Source organism: Haliotis rubra, unplaced genomic scaffold, assembly GCF_003918875.1.
Source record: "Haliotis rubra isolate DU_JTF1 unplaced genomic scaffold, ASM391887v1 Scf136, whole genome shotgun sequence".
Taxonomy (NCBI): domain Eukaryota; kingdom Metazoa; phylum Mollusca; class Gastropoda; order Lepetellida; family Haliotidae; genus Haliotis; species Haliotis rubra.
In genome coordinates, this window is record NW_025765292.1 from 258,356 (window position 1) to 277,528 (window position 19,173).

The following is a 19,173-nucleotide window of genomic DNA, read 5'->3' on the forward strand; positions in this document are numbered from 1 at the left end:
ACCATGGAGTTGTTGATTTGACATATTGTTTTCTCAGAAAACGTCTCTTAGCAATCGCTTCCATTTTTGACAAATTGTCTTCAAACTCTGAATATATATATCTTTCTATCAGTTTCTCAGAGGAGCGTTGGGTCCAGTACGTTTCCCCGAGCTGGCAAATATGAATTGAGCTTTTTCTATAAAAGTCATTAATATGACAGTAGTTTCAGTAATTTTTGTTCCTCACACGCAATCGATGACCTTGCACAAGATAGATCGATAGAAGTTCTACCATAACGAATAATTTCTAATACTATTTTACTAAACTAAGTAAAACATTGAAGTTGTATGTATGTTTTGTAGAGAATGTGGTCTGATCTTTCACCCATTAAAGTAAATTCATTTGATGCCATTCCAGTACAGGCTAGGAAACGGGTTACAATTACAGATGGGACAAAGCGGAATTGCCTATATTAAAGCCACTCCTGTGACTGGAAAGTGTCCATCCCTAAACAGCCCTTGACCATTTGGTATTGTGTCTTTGTACGTAGTAAGTCAAAACGTCGCCGAAACTATCACTCAAGTATCACGTAGAAAAAGACGTTTCATAGTTTTTCTTAAAATATGCGCAATCACTCCCGTATTTCCACAAGGCTGGTTCAGATGTCAATCAGATTGTTATTCCTAACAATACACAAACAACCATAAAATGTATTTTTAAGAAATTCAACAACGTATACATTATCAATGGGGGCGGAGAAGCTGTTAAACACAGAAAGAATCCACAATCACGAAACGGGAATGGTAAAATGGGTTTGGTTGAAACTATGAATAAACTATGCCTTTTAAGTAACGTGCTATATTTGGGATTACACTTTTCCAGTAAAGTACAGGTTATAGTACTTTTGGGATTGAGTCCCATCCGGGATTCGAACCCAAAGTCTCAGAGGCAGGCGCCTGATCGCCAGCACGTAAAGGCAGCGAGCTGACCCACTGAGCCAACGCGGCTTCTACATAAAATGGAAGGCGGACAGCTGGTAGTGTAGATCCAAACATCCAAAGCTATGAATAAACGGTGCATTTTACAAAGTGATCAAGTACTGGAAATCGTGTTTTACTGAGGTGCAATCCCAAGTATAACACACATGGCAGTTTTCAGAAATGTGTAAATTCGCCACACGGGTTAAGTAGTTTATGTTGTTGTAAATATAGCATATGTATGTATTGTATTTCTAATATCTTCATAACAGAGTGCCAACTTTGAAAAAAGGTCGAGTATCATTCATGTAAAACGATCGGCTTGTTAGAAAATCTTCGAACCAAAACGTCTTGTTACATAACGATAAAACACTTTACCAAATATACTCCCTGTGATAAACGTATCCTTTTTTTTCTATAGTCATAGCATCTTATGATGTTTTTACATCATAATGCGAAGGAATATATGCGATAGTATGCAAAGCATAATATACAATTCATAGCAATATTAATTAGTTAACTGTCCTATGCATCATACTAATCACCGAGGAATCTTATTATGTAAACGAATTTCTGGCTTTAGAATAATGATGTATTCTAGTCCTTAAGATAAAGTTAGTAAAAAACAAAAACGATGGATACGGGCATCAGGTGGTTCGAACGCGTCACATTGTGACACATCTTGTACTTGGGACAAATTGAAAATAACTTCCCCTTGTCGGCCTTGACCAAGTATGTAACCACTTATTCGGTTAACAGTGTGGATTTATTAAACAAAACAAAATCTAGACAGTTACATTGTCATCAAGTACATTGAAATATACAATTACAATTATGGTCTAAAATGTAATTTACTTTTTTATGATTTGTAGCTATTGTGCTTATTTAGCGAATATATTTTGAAAAAATTGTAAATATTCGTTTGGAAAATAGTAGTAACCTCAACTTGACCCGGGCGAACGATATTCTACCACTAACACAGCAGACAGCAACTGGCAGCGATGTTTTCCAGGGCATGTCTACAGGGTGCACGGAGGGGTGTAAGCATATCTGTGTTTTTTTTACACTATTCTACTGGACATACGTCACATGTAACATTTATCAATGTTACGTGGTAACAAACCTCCCCCTACCGAACCAAAGTATCGTCGATATACAAGCACTGACTGATCAACATCTCGCTTTCATAACATGTTTATTTTTGTTATACAACAGCACTGCCTCCGTTTATTTTCATGTTTGCACATATTTTGATTCAGTCGTTTCCTGTTCAGTTTAAAGTTTAACGGGATCAGTTTAATGTCGCAACCTTTGCGAAACATACTGGTGAAAGCTTACGCTTTATGAATTCTTCGAACGTTGGACTTTGACCTCAAGATGACATATACTGCCTTTTGGGGTTCTTTAGTTACCTAACAGTTCGAAACATAAAGCATGTTATCTACATTGTGTGTCGACTGAACGATTGTGATGTTTTGGTATATGAAATAAAAAAAGAGATTTCTGTTTTATTTACCAGGCTACAGTAACTATGGTAATACTGATGCCCCATTTTGGACAGGGTCAAGATACTGTTGATTGCAGCTTAAGGATTCTGATAGGCATTACTACTTACTACCAAGTGCCATGCCTTTTGGCCTAACTTTAGATTTTTGCACCTCAAACTTTACAAACACATCTTACAATACCCTTTGTCATAATTTGCGAAATTTGTTTATAAAACTCAATGGTGAATCTGCTGGGGTTTTTGAAGCATCTCTCAGTGATTTATCATCTCTCTATATATGTTATTGAATAAGCCAAGTGATGTTGAGGGTTTTCAGTATTTGTTAAAAGCATATAGCATGCAGTGGCACATTTTTTAATCAAGGGCAAGCACTGATGTTTTATGTATAGTTCATATTTCAGTTCAACTTACTCCATTAGGTTAAAAGGATTATCAATGTGTGTATTATTAGTTTATTTCATGTTTCTCATTTTTATGCAACCAAATTCTTTAAGTAGCTCTATATATTGAATCTGCGCACATCTAAACATTATCAGTCCGAATACTATCCATCGAGGGACATCTTTTGCAATTATCAGTTATAAGAGTTTTAGGTTCCTGTAAAAACGACGACAAAGAGATGTACTGGAGAATTAAGGGGCTAATTTTTCGGTTGCATTTATATTTTTCCTGCAAAAAATACATTGTTAGAATAGGATGTAATGCCTTTGTGTAAACAATTCTGACTAATGAAAAATGTCCTGGAATTTTCACCTAAGGTCAATTTCAGTTGATCTGTAATGATTCAAAAGCCAACTCATGCTCTTTGCATCAACAGCCATGTTTAAACCTTCCCTGTTCCTTGCTATGACCTGCCGTTACAAGTTATATCAGCTCCTTCCACTCAGTATCTTGTAGGTTATGGATTCAGATGAGTATGCCAAATGGTATCGGGATCACCTGCAAGTGTCTGTAGACAACATGTCTCACAGTCTTTACCTGTGACCTGCATAATTCTCTGTAACAGCATCAGCAGGTCTGATTATTAAATTTAGCCACAACCTGACAGTGTGGACATAGCTCAGTTTGTTACCTGTCAGGCTAACATTCCGAGGGTTACAAGTTCACGTCTAACAGTTTCTTACAAAACTGGCTGCTTGTCTCAGTGGCATCTATGTGATGTGTGACCCATAGCAGATATCATTCTCACAAGAAGTTGTGCTGTATTCTAAAAGTGCTCCCTTGTAACGTTTTGTGTCATTCCATGTGAAATATCTATGTTGATCTGTGATATACATCTGTATGTAACTGGCATCATTTGCAGGTGCATGTCTACAAGAGATTCAACAGCACACTGGTAGTTGTGGAACACAACAATGAGAAGGTGACTCCAATCACTCTCAATACCATCACAGCTGCTTCAAAACTGGGTGGTGAGGTCTCCTGTCTTGTAGCGGGATCACAGTGTGCTAAGGTAACTCTTGAAAATTGAAGCCTCATGCATGATTCAATATAATAATATTGATCTTCACGTATTAATATATATTTTACTAAGTACAGGGCCAGTAGAGAAAAAGAGACTTAAAATAAATGCTTTGAGTGCAATGTTGATGTATTGTGTTGAATTTCCTATAGACCTAAAAAGATGCCCTGTTAAAAAATAAAATACTTTTCCAATTTGCCCGCAAAGAGTAATTAGTTCCAAATACTAGAAAAGCCCAAACCATAGTTATTCCACACACATGGTAATGTGGAAACTTTCTCAGGAAAGACTGTAGTCCAGATTAGCCACGTTTCACTCCACCAAATATATACAGTGGAAGCCCTCTAAACCGGCATTCGTTGGGGCCGGCACAAAATGCCGGTATAGAGGGTGTGCTGGTTTAGAGGGCGGTTTATGATCATAATTTAGCTTCTACCGGGACCAAGTTCTAGTGCCGATATTGAGAGTATACCGGATTGGAGGGCTGCCGGTTTAGAGGGCTTCCACTGTACAGGGTTTTCTCGTTGAGCATATAAACATAGAATGCGTTGATTTGATGCGTTTTCTTCCTTAGAATGCTGCTGAGTGAAGAGTGTGTTTGATATTCACAGGTTGCAGAGGAGGTAAGCAAGGTAGCAGGGGTGAAGAAGGTCCTCCTGGCTGATAATGATGCCTTCAAGGGGTTTCTCCCAGGTCAGTTTCTACATTAACTGTACTATGACTTGTGTTGTAATCTTATCATGAAAATAACTTCCATACGTAAGTTTGATGAAGTGTCATCTGACAAAAATAGGATACATGGAATATCATTTTGTGTAGTCATGGCAGGAATTGCTTAGAGATGTTTAGGTTGACAAATATACAAACTGAATTATCAATAAAATCTGAGGGTTTGTTACATGTGTGTGGTTTGTGTTTTAACAATATGTCCCCCTACATACCACATGTTAGATGAGACAGCATGATGTTAATCATTGCACATATCTGTTCAAAAATACACAGGGATCACATTGTCCAGTTTACAAATCTGTTTTATTGTAAACTTTGTACTCATGCAGTAAATTAGTCAGAAAGTGTAAAGCAGGTAGCTACAGTAACCTTGCTGTTTGTTGAATAACTCATACACATGTGGGTATATGTCAACACTATTAACATGACAGTAAAATTATGCTTACTTGTACTAAGTAACTTGTCTGTTGAACTTTGTCAGAGAAACGTTTGCCAATGTTTAGGGTAACTATTAAGTTCAAGAGTGTTTTAGTGATATAAGCATCTTCTGATTGCACTAAACCCCAGGGTTTGATTCCCAAATTCGGACAATGTATGAAACATATTTCTTGTGTCCTGTAAGAAGTCATGTAAAGCCCAAGTCACTCATTCACTCAATCACTCACTATCCTTTGTGAAAAGGAAAACTGAAAAAAGACTGTGCGTTCACAAAATCCAGGGGATTCAATTCTGTTGTTGTGAGTATTGCTCTTTATGTTTCAGAGGCCTTAACTCCCCTTGTACTGGCCACACAGAGCCAGTTCAACTTCACACACATCTTGGCAGGCTCCACAGCACTTGGAAAGGTAATATTCAGTATTTATGCTGTTTGTTAAGGCTGTTACGATTCACTCGCATATTAGGTGAATCAAACTGTAGCCCTTCATGAATTCAATTCGTTATTCGTGGTCACCAGAACCGAATATTAACAAATATATGCAATTTTTTTAAGGGATTGTGTTTTACTTGAACCATTATGTCCTTTTTAAAGTGAGATATGCAAGAATGGAATATGTACTAGCCTTGTAGTAGCGCACGTTATGTTAGTTTGCCAAGGTCGCACATGGTGCTGTTGACTAACTATTACATACCAAATTTGAGTGTCATGAGATCATTGGTTATTGCTGTGACAAATTAACACTATCAACATGAGCGTTCCACTTTGTGCATCAATCAATTAACTATAATATTGTATTCATGAATAATTATTCGTATTCGTTACCCAATATTCGTGATACGTATCATATTCGCCAAATAGTGTATTCGTTGCAGCCCTACTGTTTGTATCTTGAGATCTTTAAGAGGAATAGAGAAAAATTATTAGAATAACACATGATAAAGATACTGTGTCAATTACAAAAAACTCACCCAATTACTCATAAGTCAGTACAATATATCTTCTGTCCACAGTAATATTTACATAATTGTTTCTTATCTTGACTCATGATCTTTGCTTATCTCCCTTTCCCTTGCGAATGGTAGTGGAACACTTGAATCCCTTGAAGTTCCCGAAGCTGACGTAAAACTACAGTTCACCCATGAGTTACTTCCCTTTTGCCCTTTCCCGTGCAAACAGTCATGTGACCAGCCTTACTTGTCACTCTCTCCCTTTTCTCCCAAGTGGATGGTTGGGCGAGCACTGGAGTCCCATATACGGCATTATATCCTTTTATTTAGATCCTATTCTTCAAAATTATGCTGTGTATGGATTTGGCAATAACTACATTGTATTATATGTAAAAAATATTGTAAAAATTATTTGTATTTGTGTCATAATTTCATCATTATGTAACGTTTACATTTCATGAAATCTTGCAGTGTTTGCAGGCACAGGTTATCCGTGGCTGATTCTCACCCCTAATGCCCCTCGTGCATAAAACCATGTTCTTCCAGCTTGCGCTGTACTTATTGTGTTGATTTATCAAATCTACAATTTAATCGATATTTGTTTTATATCTATAGACGTGCCATGGATCGGGTGAGGAAGTCATCTCAAGTCACGCCTGATAAAACAGGAGATCAGCCTGCAAACCGTATGTTGCTTGCTACTGCTGAAATTCATAATACTGGTGCTATGTTGAGTACGTTGCAGGGGCAGTCTGCTGGTATGGGGGCTAAGAAGAGATCGGCTACAACGCAGTTGACTCTGACTCAAGCTATGAAAAAGACGTCATCCTCTTCTACATCGCAGAAGAAAGCATCTATTACCTGATTGGAGGGTAAATCCATGCGGGCTAGTAAGTCAACGCATCAGAAATCCTTCAACGAAGAGATATTACCTCGACATGAAGTAGACGTTTTTGATGATCCCCCACTACTTCTACCCGAAGTACCTATGAGATCAGCGACTCAGTCGACGTCTACAACTACTAGATCTCTCCTGCAACAGTCACAGCAGGACAACTTTTTGACGAACTACCACCTACCTCTCAACGCAGTGAAGTCAAGGCACACAACTCATCAGCATTCTCGAACGCTTCTTCTACACCACAGCAGCTTCAACCAACGCAGAACTTTGACCCCGGGTGAATTTATGAGACAATTCACCAACCACATGATGACCATGATGGAACGCAGGTTCGAGGAAGAAGCCAAGGCTCAGCGAAGCCTCTCATCTACCGACACCGTGCGCCAACCTACAGACCTGCACCAACCTACTGACCTGCGCCAACCTACTCCTCAGAGAACTACATCTCAAGACTATGTTGTCGAACGTACACCTTTACGAAGGTCTCCACAGTCGGATGACCCTGTCATCTTGGAGGAGGATAGAAGACATGAGATGCCTACTCATCATTCTACATCTGCGAACCCTCAACGTTCGAGAACATCGAAGGATCCATCTCCTACACCTAGCCGCTCTAGATCAAGATCTCACAGAGGTTCGCGAAGTCACTCATCACGAGACAGACGTTCGCGAAGAGAAGCCTCACATCACAGACGTTCACGAAGGGATACATCTAGAGACAGACGTTTGCGAAGAGAAAGCTCACATCACAGAGGTTCACGAAATGATACATCTAGCAACAGAATGATATATTCGGCGCTCATAACTCAGAAGAAGGACCAATACTTTTTATCGGACCATCTGGCATCTATATCTGCAGGTCTCACTTTACTACGCAGACAAGGGCCACTTGCATCCTGTTCATGGAGTGACAGATTCACCCAACCGCTACTGAGAGCTCCATGGGAGGCGCCTACTATCTTTGGAGGACAAATAGACGATGCAGCTAAGGAAGCTACGCACGACTCTAGAGAAGTTATGATGATAAAATCCATAGATACTCTGGCCAACGTCATCCGTCATACTTCACAAAAGTATAACAGCAAGTCCAAATATTCCGGCATACAGAAGGCAAAGGATAAGAAGTACTCCAGCTCCAGAGGCGGCAAAGGATCTTTTCGTCGCGCTGGAAATTACAGAGGAAACTCAGGGAGAGGCCGCACTCCCAGAGGATCCAGAGGAACTAGACGTTGATATCAGGGTTCGGAATGACTGGAGTCTTCTACCCCCAGCCGTTCCTGTAAAACCATCGACAGTGGGTGGACGTCTACAAAGGTACTGGACAAATTTGGGAATACTAGAGGACGACTACGTCTCCCAAGTACTACGAGAAGGCCTCACCTCCGCTAACCCTCAGCCCGATGGTCTTTGACTATGCAGAGGAGCAGGCAGACAAACTACAAGAAGCCATCAACGCATTACTTATGAAGGAGGCGGTAGAGATAATAGATCAGCATCATCTCACTCCAGGCTTCTACTCCCCAATTTTTCTAGTACCAAAGAAGAACTCCAAGGAGAAGTTCAGACTGATTTACAACATGCTCAAATTCAACAAAGACTATCTACTGAAACCAGACAGGTTCAGAATGATCCACCTACCTCAACTCAGACTACTCGTCCGTCCAGCAGATTACATGGCCAGCATAGACCTGCAGGATGCGTACCTACACATCCCCATACATCCGGAATCAAGAAAGTATCTACGATTCCTATTCAGAGGGCAGCACTTCCAATGGAACGTCCTACCGTTTGGAATATCTTCGGCTCCGTAGCTATTCACACGAGTAACCAAGCCTATAATCGCATATCTACATCATCGAGGTCTACGCAATGCCTTCTACTTGGACGACTGGAATTCAGGTTCACCAAGATGCCAGTCAACTCAGACTACAGCTGAACTTCACGCTTCAAGTTGCTCACTCAACTAGGATGGCTGGTGAACCTTATGAAGTCAGAGTTGGAACCAAAACAAGATCTGCAATTTCTGGGGATAAGGTTTATCACAACACAGAATCGTATTGTCGTCCCAGAAGATCGTTGGGTCAAGATACAAGTCATGATTCCACTAGCAGTCATCTCTCCGTTAACACTACGATCATGGCAAGTTCTACTCGGTCTACTAACCTCGGCACAGGACTTGACTTGCACAGGAAGGTTACAACTAAGACTGCTGCAACAGTTCCTGACAAAACATCTAGACAGCGTCGACCCAATCTTGCTGCCAGACAACCTCAAGAGGTATCTACTGTGCTGGACACACAGGTCGAACGTTTGCGGAGGGACCTATTTACAAGAGCCGGCCTTCGACACACATCTCTACGTAGACGCTTCAATACAAGGCTGGGGTGCGCATCTCAACAATCTAGTTGCATCAGGGAGGTGGTCCAAAATAGAGCAGCATCTTCACATCAATCTGCTGGAGATCAAAGCCGTGATCAACGCCTTACAACTATGGTCGAGCTCGCTGAACAACAAAATGCTGATGGTCCACACGGACAACTCTACAGTTGCATTCTCCATAAATCAGCAAGGAACCACAAGGTCTCCAAGCCTTCTACAGCTCACATTCCAGTTGTTCCACATCACGGAGGAAACAAATATCTGGATAAAGGCGTGTCACATACCCGGAGCCAAGAACGTACTTGCAGACGCCTCTCTCCCGACCACTGCACCCGTCACCTACGGAATGGATGCTCCATCCAGAAGCGTTCCGGCTCATCACAAGGGAAATAGGATCCCCATGCATAGACCTGTTTGCCACGGGGTTCAACAAGCAACTACAGACGTTTGTCTCACCAGTTCCAGATCCTCAAGCCTGGACAACAGATGCACTGAGCATATCTTGGGAAGGACTAAACGCTTACGCGTTTCCACCCCCAATATTACTACTACTACCGAAGGTTCTGCTGAAGATCAAACAGACACAGGCGCTACAACTGACTTTGGTCGCGCCATACTGGCCAGCGAGAGTATGGTTCCTAGACCTAATAGAAGATCTCGGAAGTCCAACAATCAAGTTACCAGACTGGCCGAACCTACTCATACATCCGCACACCAAGCAAGTCCACGGGAACCCGACAGCGTTCCAGCTACACGTGTGGACCGTATCAAAACATGTTTGAGGAAAAGAGGATACTCTGCCAGGGCAGCCAAGGCAGTAACGCTAGCGTTACGCAGATCTACTCGTAACATGTATGATGACAAGTGGCTGAAGTTTGAGACTTATGCAAGGCGGAAAGGCTTCATTGCAATGAAAGCTACTCATCCTCAAGTGGCGGAATACCTGTGTCATCTGAGACAGACTAGACATTTGAAAGGTTCGACATTATCTACATACCTCGCTGCCATCAGTACAGTCATTACCATGAAAACAGGCATCAAGTTGACGAAAGTACCAGAATTACTTGCTCTGCTGAGATCTTTTAAACTGGAGGACCAGCAAAAGAAGTTCAGAGCTCCGGCCTGGGATCTGAATGTAATTCTACGTCATCTTACGAGTGATGCCTACGAACCTCTATACCAGACTACCTTCGAGTTGCTGACACAGAAGACTCTGTTCCTGCTTGCGCTAGCCACGGCAGCACGAATATCAGAGATACATGCGCTGGACTTTGGTCGAACCAGATTCGACACGGGGCAACATGCTGCAGTACATCTAGGACTTAGATGGAACTTCATTGCCAAGAACCAACTACCTGGTCAGCCAGATATTCAGTTCCATGTACCAGCGCTATCTACAATCCTCGGACCAGAGGATATAGAAGACCTATCCTTGTGTCCGGTCAGAGCCCTGAAGATATATCTTCAAAAGACTGAGACAAGGAGACGAAAATTCAAGCGCGCCTGTTCATCCCATTATCAACAGAGACATCAGCAGAAGTCTCAAGAACGACGATATCGTTCTGGATGAGAGCCGTCATATTGAGAGCCTATAAAGCAGCAGGACTAGAACCTCCTAGAGCTTCCAGCCCACACGAAGTCAGAGCACTGGCGTCCACTCTGGCTCTGCACGGAAATTGCTCTATACCAGCAATTATGGAGGGCTGCTTTTGGAAGTCGGACACAGTGTTTGCCAACCACTACCGCCGAGACAAAGCCACTGAAGACGTCTCAGGCATTCACCAATTTGGGCCTCTTCTTGTAGCACAGCAACTAACGGTTCCTCAAAGGCGCGCTGAGTTGGAAAATCTCACCCTTTATCACCTTGACTTGTTGATAACTTTTACTAAGGAAAAGTATTAGTTTGAAAGTCCATGCGCACAGTCTAGAACAGGCTAGCATGAGTGATTAAAGATCCTGTATGGGTAAAGATCTTACCTGTACGTGAAGGGGTCGCAACTCATTTATGATAAAGATCTTATCATAATCTATGGGTTGTTATAAGATATCTAGTAATAAGAAGATACTAGTTTATCTGAAGCCACATGAATCAACATGATTCAACTTGTCTGAGACTGAAGTAAGACAAAAGAGTGGTCCCCCCAGTTATAACGGTAGTTGGAAGAATAGGATCAAGGAAATACCGTTTCACAATTCCCATGGGTGGGATACAGGACGTACCTAAGGACAGCTGATGAATCCAGGAAGTGGCCTGACCCACCACCAATCCGCAGGATTCTATAAGCAAAAGATCATGAGTCAGGATAAGAAAAAATATGTTATTTTTCAAGTAAAATTGATATTTTTATACTTATCCTGACTCATTAGGGAAAGGGAGATAAGCAAAAGATCATGAGTCAGGATAAGTATAAAAATATCAATTTTACTTGAAAAATTACATTATACTGTGTGGACATTGTAACCCTTTCATATTGTCCTTTCTGTTTCTCTAGATATGAGTTTTTGTCTTTACAGAGCTTAGCACCAAGGGTAGCAGCTAAGCTTGATGTGTCACCAATCTCTGATATTATTGGTATCCAGGCTGCCGACACATTTGTCCGCTCAATATATGCAGGTTAGTTGATCTACAGCATTAAGGGCTGTTCATTTGATTAACAGGCACAAATGAATTTTAACTATATAAATATGATTTATCTTTAGTCTGGTAACTGTTATAGCACTGTAGTACTTCTGTTCCTTTATAAGTGGTTGTGGGGTAGCCTAGTGGTTAAAGCATTCTCTCGTCACACCAACGTGGGTATATTTGTATACCAGATTTCAAGTGTGCCCAGCCATGATATTGCTGGAATATTGCTAAAAACAGCATACAACCCAACTCACTCACTATTTCTGTTACTTCTTCATTAAAAATTAAGTGTTTTTTAAAAACTGGTATGATGAAGGGAAACACATATTTAATAGACAGCTTCTTTGTTGCAACAGATGCGACATTTTGGTGTTGATGCTAACAATCACAACAACTATCAGTAATGTATTCACAGAGTGCATCAACCTCTTCAATTGTCTAAACTCAACTATCCTTCATGTATAAATTGTCTTTGTCCATACTGTTGTGTATCACTGGCTTGTTAGCATCTATACTGAAACATCACATTTATTGCAATGAAGAATTTGTCTATCCATAAAATTGTTTCTCTTCACTATTTCTGTACGTTTAGATATCTAGCATGCATCATGGTATTCTACATTGTTTGATACTACACGTTGTGTGTAGCTGAGTTGAGTGTGTGGTGTCTGTGTTTGTAGGCAATGCAATTCAGACCCTGAAGTCAAATGACAGCGTGAAGGTGATCACAGTGCGAGGAACAGCCTTTGATGCAGCAGACCCAAGCTCAGGCTCAGCAGCACAGGAACAAGGTATCACATCACCACAGTGTTGTTGTTTCATAATGTATTGGGTTTTGACCTTGGTCAGTGATTTATATGTATCATAATGCTTAGAAATGTGTGGCATATAGCATAAACAGTCATTAGGCCTAAACAAAACGAACTGACCTATCAACCATTAAGACCAAAACATATTTCTGTGTCTAGTTTAGCATACTTTCATGGGACTATTGCCTGCTTTTGATTTCATTGAATGAGAGGTACTTACTTCCTAAGCAGTTCTAAAGAGCATTCCCTCTTCCTCATTGCAATATGTTACATGCATGTGTTATTTAATTCTGTTCCAAGAAAAAATTGTTAAAAGTGATTTGTTTTACTGTTTTATGGTCCCTCATCTGATTTGTATTTGTTCTTCTCCCAGCTCCTGCCGCCACTCCTTCAGCAACATCAGAGTTCGTGTCCCAGGAGCTCAGCAAGAGTGACAGACCCGATCTCACCAGTGCCAAGTCAGTTATATCAGGAGGTAGGAATAATAAGTCTTGGAAAGGAAAAGTGTACCTCACCTTTAGCTGCCATGTAAGAAAATTGCCTTTAGATGCCTAAATATTCTCATACATTATTCCATCTTGGTAGGAATCCAATGCGTTTGAAATGAAACTCAATGGTTACCACAGTTACTTCCCTTGATGTGATGTGAGGGTAACCTAGTGTACGTTGTGTGGGAATTCAATCTGCATGTATATGAAAATGTTGTGTTACCTGGGTTACCTTCCTGGCTTCAGGGCGTGGTATGAAGAATGGTGAAAACTTCAAGATGCTGTATGATCTTGCTGACAAGATGGGGGCAGCTGTCGGAGCATCACGCGCTGCAGTTGATGCAGGCTTCGTCCCCAACGACATGCAAGTTGGACAGACAGGGAAGATTGTAGCGCCAGTGAGTGGAAATAACTGCACAATCAAAAGCTGATAGTTCCAAAGTGAATTTGAAAAATGAAGAATCACAATTCATTGAAAATATGTATTTATTTCCATTATCCTATGTTAGGCATCAAGTTTTTGAAGACAATACTAAATTCTTTATGACTTATAATATGTCCAATAATGTACCTATAAATTGAATTTGAAATGCCCATCTACTGGTGGTGATGACTGACGTCTCTCACTAGGACCTCTACATTGCTGTGGGAATCTCAGGGGCTATCCAGCACCTGGCTGGGATGAAGGATAGCAAGATCATTGTAGCCATTAACAAGGACCCAGAAGCTCCCATATTTCAAGTGGCAGACTATGGACTTGTAGCTGATCTGTTCAAGGTGAGGCAGGGATCCACCCTGATTGTGCTACCCAACCTGTACCTATCACCAGTTCTTTATCACCTCAAACTCACTGGGCTGATACGCAGTGTCGTAGTGACTAGGGGTGTCGCGATACGCGAATGTATCGATGCATCGATACATTTTTACTGACGATACAATACGCGATACATGCTTGCGTGTATCGATTCCTATTTTAAAACTTTATCGATTCAAATTTTTATGCTATATCCATCTCCTTCAAAGTCTTGATAGTAAAATTATACGAGACCGCTCCGATAAATAGATGTAGCTAGCTTTACTTAAAAAATAGGTTGGAAACTAACAGCTTTTGTGATTGGCTAGACTATTTTGATGGACCAATCAGCGAGTGCGCGTACGTTGCTGGTAAGGTAATGCTATGAAAAGGCGCGAAAATTATGTATAGCGATACGTATTGTATCGTGACCTTAAAATCGTGATAAGTATCGTATCGTGAGATTGGTGTATCGTGACACGCCTAGTAGTGACACATGTTGATTCTTAGTCAAGTAGTGAAATAGAGCTGTGTATAACTAAAATGAAACTTAAAAATCCCAGCTTCACACATAATACTGCTGAGTAATATTGTTTGTAAGCGTTGTTGTGCAACATGTAATGTCAAATGAGCTGTATTTGACGTTTGAAACTAGATACTATTTTGAAAAGTGTGTGTTATTCTTGTTGATGGAGGAACATGGTTTATACAAATCTGTGTTATGGCTAACAAGCAAACATCTCTTCCACAGGTTATTCCCGAGATGTCCGAGTTAGTTGACAAGAAGTGAGCAATGCTGTGGTGGTGTGAGAGTTGAGGGGTTGTCACTGCCGGGCTGTGATACACTGTATGCTAAACATGTCTGTGTTCGATTTGAATACTCTGATGTATGTCACCAATTTATTCAGAGGGTGTGTACAAGTAACTTTGTGAATGTTGAGTGAATGAAATAAATTGCACTTATCCCAGAACATGTTGGTTGGTTTTGTGTACGCCATCATTCCGATGGAAATTCTCTTTCCTCCTGCCATTACTTGTTAAGCTGTGCCTTGATCCATCAGCTGGCAAGATTTGCTAATGGCACTGACAGTTATTTTTGTCATCCCAGTGTGGATTCTGGGTTACAGTGGGTCCGAGAGACCTATGTTCATCGGAAAAGAATACTTCATGGATCAGATGTTCAGGCTCTGTGTGATTGTTGTCCTGGCACTCCAGTGGTGTAAATGATTGTTCATAATATCAGTCACCGGATTGTCAGTGACATCACAGTGCTGTCACTTGTCAGGTCCAGCTGTGATACTTACAGGCAGACATGATACAGTTGGAATATTGCAGAATGTAGGTTTAAACATGAATGGATTTTATTTGATGGGGGATATTGTGCTTATTTAAAGTGAGAAGGATTAAAATTGAATGAATATACTGACAGATGTGTAACTAAATTTCTTGATGTATTTTCATGGACAGAAATGTCTTATAGACAGACATACCTGAACAGTTTTACAATTACTAGGTACACTTTGACATTGTTGAGTGTGGGAGAAGGAGACAGTTCTTTTAACTAATGTATATCTATCGGTCACTGATACAACCAGGTATGTTTTGCAATAGAGGAATATAATTACCGCAGTGCCAGCGACAGTATATTACTAGTGGATATTGGTTTGAGCACCATCCATCCGTCTCAAAACCCGTTATAGATAGGTAAACCAAATTTCATATGTGTTTTCAGGACATGAATGCCTTGATGGAGTACCAAAACAGAAACCGTACTACAATTATTTACAGAGTTACAGCCCTTGTCATACGTTTTTTTTTGACTAAGTGCACGTTATCCCCAATTGGAACAGATTTTCTCGGTAACTGTTACAGATAATGAAACCAAATGTGGTATGTGTTTTCAGGACAGGAATGTCGTAGTGGACAAAAACAGGACCCAAATAGGAACAGAACACTGTGGCGGGGGATATTGATGACCATATAATCAGAGTATTTGACCACATGACCATTAGATGCCACTGTTTGTTGTCAGTTACCCATGCTTGATCTCTTCAATGCTTTCGTAAATGGCAGCTCTATTCTCTGACTTATCAGGAGGAATTTGAATCATTTCATCTGTCAGAATTGTAAATAAATGCGACAACCGTTTCCATGCTCATGAGAAGTCTCTGCTCTGCTAAGAAGTGTACGATCCCAATTGTATGAGCTTTTTGATCACCATCAAAGAGATGATACAAGGTACCTCACCACTCAGCCCCCCAACCAAAGTGGTACGTCTCATAAACACATGCAATGACAAGTCCATTTTTTACCTGTACAAAATCACGGGAACAAGATCGTTTGGTCACTGATGCGTCAAATTTGGAAATGCCCTCCTCATGGCTACCATAAACACTTGAACGCTTTACCAAACACCTCTGGGGCTATGTTGTAGGCGCCCTTTAATATCTTTGCAGAAAGAGTGTGTTCGATTGTACCAGTACGGTTGTGACAAAAGACCAAACTTTAAGGCTGGAGCATTAAACACGAGGAAAAATCTCCAACGGCCAGCTTATATCAAAGCCTAGTGCCACCCTTGCCCTAGTCTGTCTAACAGTCCCTGAACCACATTATTTCTCCTACTGCCTTGCCCCTCCTTGCCCTCCTGCAATGCTAAAGGAAAAGATCGTGCCACTCGTGTAGAACATAGATTATACCCATTGTGGTAACACGATATCGAATAAGATCGCTGATTACGAATGGCTTCACAAAGGTGACGTCGATCAAATGACGTAATGATTCGAGATTTAGTACCCGAGAGAGAAACAACATGATAGATTACCTCAGTCAAGAAACTTGATACTGTCTCATATGTTACAAGTAAGAGGCTGACATGCTTCTCAGTATCAGTAGCAGTAACATGAAACGTTCATGGAGTCGTTATTGTCGACAACTGAGGTCACCTGTGATTAGGTATCTAACCATATATATTATTATATATGTTATAACCAAAGCGGAAAATAACGAGTTTTCGCGGCCACAGGTACGAACAGTAATCATTAATCATAGCCTAGATGAATCCTTTATCGGCAACATTTGACAGCTGGATGTTCCCTTGTTCTATGTTCCCGTCATCGCCAAAGAGCTGTCCGGCTGTGCATGGCGATGGTCATTTATGTTATATTCAATACCCGTCATAATCAACATTCAAAGATTTTGATTGTTTAATTTGCATTTAGACGGGGGCACCCCCATTTTAATCTTTCAAAACTGTCTAGCTACTAGTATTCAAGCTGGCACTGTTTACAATATATTGAGAGCTGACATTTGTGTGACCATTCAGTATTTAGTTTGAACCCTTGGCATCATGTATGAATATTTAAAGTGAAAACATTAGAATATATTATGTCCTTATGATTCCGTCATCTGAAAGGGGTTGGGTAGTGTCTCCAAAACAAGCTTCAGTAAACATGACGGGGGAAATTACTTTAACAAGCGACTGTAGTTTCAAATTGCTTTTTTATGCACTTTAATATCTAAGTTTGATTGTACAGCTTGTTCAGATTGACCTGAGGTACTCTACATATGCATGACCCGGGAGGTCAAAAGGCACAAACGGCAGGTCAAGTTAACTTCATTAAAAAGGGGAGCAGAGAATGTTATTAATGCCTAAAAGCCCGAATCGGAAACACTTAACTATCTCTAGCTTCCTTTTTAAAGAAAGTTAGGACATTGCTGACGATTTCTCGACACTGAGATGTCAAAGGGCGACCTTGTCTCGGCTGTTGACAATGAACTGACAAAGGTGCACCCCTTCACAATAATGGACCCAACCAGTTATGACACGGTCACGCAATGCATCACTTGATCAGGTCAAGATGAGGTGAAATTGGGTTTTACGTCGTGCTTGAGAATATTTGGCTCATATGACGACGTGCATGCATGCGTGTATATGGGTATGTGCGGCTGCTTGTACTAGCCCAGACATAAGCTGGCTTTATAGGGCTTGCCCACTGAGATACCATGCCGCAGTGAAGCATGAATACCCCACTCAGACACATTATAGTGACTCCGAGCCGACCAGTCCTTGTTGTACCCATTAATGCCGAGCGCCAGGCAGAGACCAACAAGTGCCATATTTTAACGTCTTTTGGTATGACGCGGTCGGGGATCGAACCCGCGGCCTTCCGCCCCCCGGGCGGACGCTCTAACCACTACACCACGGAGGCGGTCAGTTAATATGACACGGTCACGCAATGCATCACTTGGTCAGGTCAAGCTGAACAAGCTGGAGTGGACTTGTGCCTTTCTCAAACACAAAATGTTTCTTGAATATTTTGTTTCCTGATGCATTTATTGCAGCTTTTGCGTTTTTGGGGGGTACCAAGATAAAAAGTCAAACAAAAAGGGGATCGTGAGGCTGGAACATGGCAAAACCAATTTGCTTGAGGCTGACAGATAATATGTAGAAAAATAAAACATAAAATACATTTAATGTGTTATGACATTATGATATTTAATGAAGTTAATTAAATCTCAAGTTCAATATTTTTTTTGATAAATATTTTTGTACAGCATTTATATCCTCAAATATACATTTAACACATGTCAAATATCCTTGGAGTAAAGCTCACTTGTACTTCCAATCACAAGTAATCAAAGTCAAATCAATTCCTTAGATAACTCACTCGTACTTCCAATAAAAAATAATCAATAAAGTAATCAATGTCATTGGAACTACTAATTTTTCTTACTTTTGAACCCGTGAAGATCCGGGTTAGAATATTGATCTTCAGTAACCCATGCTTGTCGTAAGAGGCGACTAACGCGATCGGGTGGTCAGGCTCGCTGACTTGGTTGACACATGTCATCGGTTCCCAATTGCATAGATCGATGCTCATGCTGTTGATCACTGGATTGTCTGGTCCAGACTCGATTATTTACACACACCCGCCTTATAGCTGGAATATTGCCGAGTGCGGCGTAAAACGTTACTCACTCACTCACTCACTCACTCATTCACTTACTACTCTTCGTCCAGATATAGGCGTTGTTTTGTATTACCTTTCTTTTCAATATTGTTGCAACTGCCGCTCCTCCATCTCTCTTCTTTTCGCTGGTTCAATGAGCGTGTATTCATAGATTTACATAGAGTTA

General features: G+C 40.8%; 1 protein-coding gene across 1 annotated transcript; it reads left to right on the forward strand.

Annotated features, from left to right (window-relative positions):
* The first annotated feature begins 1,893 nt into the window (after nt 1-1,893).
* On the forward strand, nt 1,894-15,008 carry LOC124268055 (electron transfer flavoprotein subunit alpha, mitochondrial-like). The gene is made up of 10 exons (XM_046703063.1): nt 1,894-1,997; nt 3,768-3,917; nt 4,538-4,619; nt 5,418-5,500; nt 11,836-11,935; nt 12,628-12,738; nt 13,130-13,231; nt 13,491-13,642; nt 13,875-14,021; nt 14,789-15,008. Exons 1-10 carry the CDS (start codon nt 1,959-1,961, stop codon nt 14,825-14,827), a joined length of 1,005 nt encoding a protein of 334 aa, XP_046559019.1. The 5' UTR covers nt 1,894-1,958; the 3' UTR covers nt 14,828-15,008.
* The last annotated feature ends 4,165 nt before the right edge of the window (nt 15,009-19,173 follow it).